At 56.2% G+C, this 4,932-nt stretch overlaps 1 protein-coding gene across 3 annotated transcripts; it reads right to left on the bottom strand.

Annotated features, from left to right (window-relative positions):
• Window positions 1–2,023: 2,023 nt before the first annotated feature.
• Window positions 2,024–4,297, bottom strand: PCGF1 (polycomb group ring finger 1). 3 transcript variants are annotated; one of them, XM_059942486.1, is made up of 9 exons: window positions 4,139–4,297; window positions 3,653–3,758; window positions 3,343–3,495; window positions 3,117–3,188; window positions 2,885–2,990; window positions 2,670–2,703; window positions 2,485–2,571; window positions 2,272–2,352; window positions 2,024–2,168 (listed from the first exon to the last, which is right to left on the bottom strand). In XM_059942486.1, exons 1-9 carry the CDS (start codon window positions 4,268–4,270, stop codon window positions 2,121–2,123), a joined length of 819 nt encoding a protein of 272 aa, XP_059798469.1. In that variant the 5' UTR covers window positions 4,271–4,297; the 3' UTR covers window positions 2,024–2,120. The 3 variants fall into 3 exon arrangements, with proteins under 3 accessions (XP_059798469.1, XP_059798471.1, XP_059798470.1); XM_059942488.1 differs by having other exon boundaries at window positions 4,178–4,297; XM_059942487.1 differs by lacking the exon at window positions 2,024–2,168 and having other exon boundaries at window positions 2,212–2,352; window positions 4,178–4,297.
• Between the last annotated feature and the right edge of the window lie 635 nt (window positions 4,298–4,932).

Below are 4,932 nucleotides of genomic sequence, written 5' to 3'. Positions count from 1 at the left end.
GGTCCTGGGCGCCTGCGAGAGGGCGGGCTGCGCCCTGGGAAGGCCCTGCGGCCGCTTCTCTGAGCACAGCGCGGGAGTTCTAGGTCACCAAGCCCAAGAGAACCGTGGGCTTGATTTGCCCGCTGTGGCGCAGATCGATACCCGAGTGACCCCGAGGGTCAGGATCTGCGTGGGGCAGGCCAGGGAGGGAAGTAATGGACCCACAGATGGAGGGAGAACGGCGCGGTGCCCGCAGCTGGTCTGCATCAGCCACTTCGGGAGACGCACGGCAGCTACCGCCACCACTGCCACCCCGGCTGACAGACAAAAAAAAAGGCTCCACTGAGCTGGGGGCGAGGCGGGGAGCCGCTCCAACCCAGATCCAGGCCTGAGCGCCTTCCGCTGCTTCTTGGCCACAAGCCATGTGTCATCAAAGGCCTCATCCTGAGGCTTGGTTCTCAGGTCTCCCGTCTCCAGCAGCTTTATCTTCTGACTGGGCCTGCTAGATGTCAAGCTGCCGCCAAGCCCCTACCGGACTACTCTGCAGGGGCGTTTCCATTCTCCTTACCTCCACTACCACCACCCCCACCCGCCCCAGCCCCCGGAAATGCCCTTTCACACACAAATGCCTTGAGAACAGTCTAAGTGCTGTATGCTTGAGTAGGCCTGGGAGTACCCAGAGCTTAAATTCAGGGAGAAGAAAATGGGGAACCCTGGGATAGATATAATTCATCAAAAACCTCCAGATATATGCTGGTATAGAGGCAGGCCAAAGACACTGAAAAAAGCCCTGATTCTGGCTGAGGGAAGGTTTTCTGGAGGAGGTGACACTTAGGCTTTCAAGGACAGCTGGTGGGGGTGGTGGAGGGTGGGCGCATTCCAGGCCTGAGGCCTGAAACATGTGAGGCTCGGGAATCTTGGAGATGGTGCCAGGAAGGAACTGGGCCTGGGCCAGTGGCCCTGCAGTGTCCCTACCCTGGTCCCTGCTGCCTGCCCAGGGTGCACCAAGGGTTCTGCCTTGCTGTCTGCAGTCTCTCCACATGTGCCTTTCTCTTGGCCTACAAGCTTCATCCATGGGGAGGGAAGCCCACGCCTACTGTGCCCTGGGAGAGAGCTCAGGTTTTTGCCCCTGAGTCTCTGGCTCTTTTAGCCAGTTCAGGCCACCTTCACTGTGGCCCTCCCCTAGGCCCTCTGCCACCCAGTCTCCATCTGGGGAAGCTCAGGCACCTTCAGCCCTCACAAGCTATACCCAATGACCCCCTTGAATTCATGGAGTCAGACCTTGGCCAGCGCCAGATTCAGGCTTTAAAATCAGGTTTAACATTTATGCTGCCTGTGCCATCCAGTTTGTCCCACATTCCACAGCAGCCCATTAGCTTCCTTCAGGAACTCCTTGCTTTGGCCTCCAGTCCCCTCCTCTGTTACTGTCTGGCTCAGACAAGGAATGCTTGCTGAATTACTCAGTGGAGTTCTCGCCTTGTTGCTTCCCTCTTGTTCCTAAAAAGTGCCTCTTCTGGGCACCAGTTCCCTCTTTTCAACTACCCTCACCACACCCTGGCTTCACCTAGCCCAGGTACCTGAAGGCCCACTGAATCTCATATGGACAGCCAGGTTTCCAACTGTGACTATCCCCATGTGTTCTTGCATCCCAATTTTTGTAAGGCTCCTCCCATAGTGCAATTCTTTGTATTTTCTTTCAAATATCACTCTTCTTCAGTCCTGCAGTGGCCACTGTCAAACCCTAGCCCCATTTTTACCACTACTGAATTAGGACACCTCCACTCAGGCCTGCATTATATGTGGCAACATTCAAGGACGGTGAGAGCTCCCCTCCCCTTCACCAAAAAGAGCTGGTATGAATAAACTGGTTTCACTTAGCTCACCTTCAGAGTTTTACATATGTAGGGTCCTCTACTGCTCTCCTTTGGCAATTCACTGAGGGAACACCAACATAGAGAGGCCCTCCTTCTTGATGAAACTCAAGAGGGAAGCAGGACACAGGACAAAGCATGAGTGTGTGGCAGGAAAAAAAGGAAAAAGATGCTTTTTTTAAAGTTTTTATTTCAAAAAATAAAGCCAAGGTTAATTTCACATAAATATCTGGGGAGGGAAGGGCAGAGGGATGGGTGGGGGCTTGGCCCCTACCTCCTCTTCTCTTTCACACTGTATTGTAAAAGCAAAGGGGATGGCTAAGGAGAGAACAAAGGGAAGAAGTAGTCAGTGGGAACATTCTTACCCAAGTGGCCCCCTCAGCCTGCCCCTGCCCTGGAGACTGCCTTGGCACTGGCTCACCTTGCCGAACCAGCGGGAGAGCCATATCTGCTTCATGGTCATGTGATCAGGGAGAACTTCATTGTCAAAAAGGAGCTGCACCTAGGAGGGAGATAGGGGCACAGTTTTAAGAACTATCCTCTTGCACAGGTCAAGAACTACCCTGGTCTACCCTATACTCTGTTCCTCCTTTCTTAGCTCCCCCCCAAAAAAAAACTACTATGGGGTACTCACATGCTGGGGATTTAGCATCAAGCGGTGACATAGCACCCTCCGGAGATGGCGAACTTCAGCTCTAACAGAACATCGGACATATTTGTTCTGGGGGTGGGGAGGGAAAGGAAGAGAACAGGTGTGTGAGGGAAGGGCCATGGGGAGGTGAGTCTCCTTAGAGAGGCCCTCCCCTCAGCCCCTCTCACCTGCAGGACGCTTTTATTCTTGTCTTTGCCAGAACTGGGGGGAAACAGACACAGGTTAGGGAGCTCTATCTTTCCCCCGTCCCCTGCCCAGAACCATGATATACTCTCTTCAAGTGAACAGACACTCCCCTTACTGCTCGCTCTCTCCCTGAGCCCCTCCCTGCCTCTGGGTCATTGTCACTGTCACTTCAGATAGCCCATGACCTGTCCTTCACCTCAGCCGCTCCAGGCATAGGCTCAGCTGCTCATCATAGCGATAGTAGTGGGCTTTTGAGTGGTCGAAGCTGCTGAAGGGGAGGCCAAGGTTGCTCAGGGCTGGCTCTGAGAAAGACAGAGTAATGAGGAGAGTGGCACATGTTCCACACACCTTTTTCCCCGGGGAGCAAAACTGGGCAGGAGGAATGCTCTGGGGGTTTTACCTTACCCTCCTGCTACCAAGAGACATACCTTCCCCGCTGGGCTGGGTGACCCGGTCCAAGCCTCGGGACTGGTAGAATTCTCGGATCCGTTTCTCTTCACCTAGAAGGGAGTGGAGTACAGGAAGTAAAATATAAGCCCTCCCTCATTCTTTGTCCCTCTAGCTGTCAACCTCTTTACCAAAGCCCTTGTCATCGCAAGCTGCCACCCAGCATCAGTCCTCTAGAGGCCCCTCAAAGTCAGGTTGGTTACTCACTGTCTTGCAAGCCTGGCACTAGCTTGTACACGATGTCCTGCATGACCCGGTCCAGTTTGAGGTTGAGCAGTGGCTGTGTCTCGTGGATCTTGATGTTGCACATGGGGCAGTACTTGCTGGTTTGGAGGTACTTCACAATACAACTCTTGCAGACTGCAAGAAGAGAAAAGCAAACTCTCGGGCCCTCTGGAAATCGGGTTCATGGGCTGGGTGGGTTGCCTGGGTGGTTGGGGCAAGCAGCCTAGAGGCTGGCAGCCGGCTTAGTGGGAAGTGGGGCCTGGAAGAAACAGCCAGGGTCCTGGGCACTCACACGTATGAAGACACTCTGTTATGGTGGTGGCATCCACGAAGTACCCTGCGCACAGGCAACAGACGATGTGCTCATTCAAGTCTTTGATCTTTACTCGGACCTCCTCCTGTGGACACACCCTCCGTCAACGACCACTCTCCCAACCCCGACCCGTGTGCCGTCACAACCTGGGAGTCGCCTCTCATCAGACCCCACGGCCAACACCGCACCCTGCGCCGTCAGCCGATTAGCTCCCGGGGGTTGACACTCCCCCTCCGCCCAGCAGAGGGCTCCGCACACAGCGGGGTCTCCCTCCAATCCAACTCGCCCCACCTTCCTTTCCCAGGGGAGACTACAAAGAGTGAGCGGCACAATGCGCAGGCGTCCTAGCCTGGAGTTTGGCAACCCGACCGCAATCGCGCAGGCGCATTGGGAACCCTGTCTCTGCGCAGGCGCACTGGCGCCCGGCCAGCCACCGCCCGTCCTGTAGCCGGCCTCAGTTCGCACCGCTAGCCGACCACAGTGGTAACCTTGCCTCCCCTGCACCTCGTTCCGTAGCGGGTCCATCTTGTACACTGACTGGAGCTGATTCCGAAGCCTCATCGCGATCGCAATCTGGCCCCCCTGAGGAGACGCCATCTTAAAGGCTGATCCCGGCCGGCCACTTCCGGTGCCGCCTGCGGGGCGGGACTTGTCGCCTCGCAACGAAGGCTTAGGTCTTTTCGGATTCGCTGACCCTCTGTAAGGCCCCGCCCATGTCCCTTTCTCCCCGTGTGCTCACCTGAGCCCCACTGGCCCCTCCCCCTCCTCAATCTGTAATTAGGGAGTCGGGGGGTGCCTGGGAAGGGGTCCTATCTCTTTGAGCTCCTGTAGTAATCATCATAATAGACCCTACACGACCTCGGGACTAACTTTTGGAGCCTCCAAAAGACTGCCGCCTTCAACTCCCAAAGGCCCGGCGGTCTCCTCCCGCTACCGCTCAGGGTCGTCGATCTCCTGTGATGATGTCCCTGCTAAAGAAGCCCCTCCGGGGCCCTCTACTTGTGTCGCCCTCCGCGGCTGACGCGTCCGCATTACGGAGTTTCATCCCGATTGTGGGCCTTGTCCCGGCTTCACAGCGGGGGTTTCTCGGAGCTTTGCGGAATCTCGTACAGGGTGGAGGGGAAGGAGGGACCCCCAGGGACTTGGTAGTGATCGTACCCCCGCCCCCACACTCCCCCCTGCCGCCGAGGATGGGGGAGCAGGCCCTGGTTAATGATGATGATTCAATCATCGGCGCCTGCGGAGGCCTGGGACAGACT

This window comes from Balaenoptera ricei, chromosome 13 (assembly GCF_028023285.1).
Source record: "Balaenoptera ricei isolate mBalRic1 chromosome 13, mBalRic1.hap2, whole genome shotgun sequence".
Taxonomy (NCBI): domain Eukaryota; kingdom Metazoa; phylum Chordata; class Mammalia; order Artiodactyla; family Balaenopteridae; genus Balaenoptera; species Balaenoptera ricei.
The sequence above is the reverse complement of the archived record's forward strand: the minus strand, read 5'-3'. Positions and strand labels throughout refer to the sequence as shown.

Bases quoted from the DNA above. Each gene is read 5' to 3' on its own strand.
- PCGF1 (XM_059942486.1), bottom strand. From the start codon at position 4,270: ATGGCGTCTCCTCAGGGGGGCCAGATTGCGATCGCGATGAGGCTTCGG. The intron at 3,189-3,342 runs GTGAGTAACCAA...ACTCCCTTCTAG, and splicing joins AGTGCCAGGCTTGCAAGACA to GTGAAGAGAAACGGATCCGA. The intron at 2,572-2,669 runs GTGAGAGGGGCT...CCCCACCCCCAG, and splicing joins AGAATAAAAGCGTCCTGCAG to AACAAATATGTCCGATGTTC.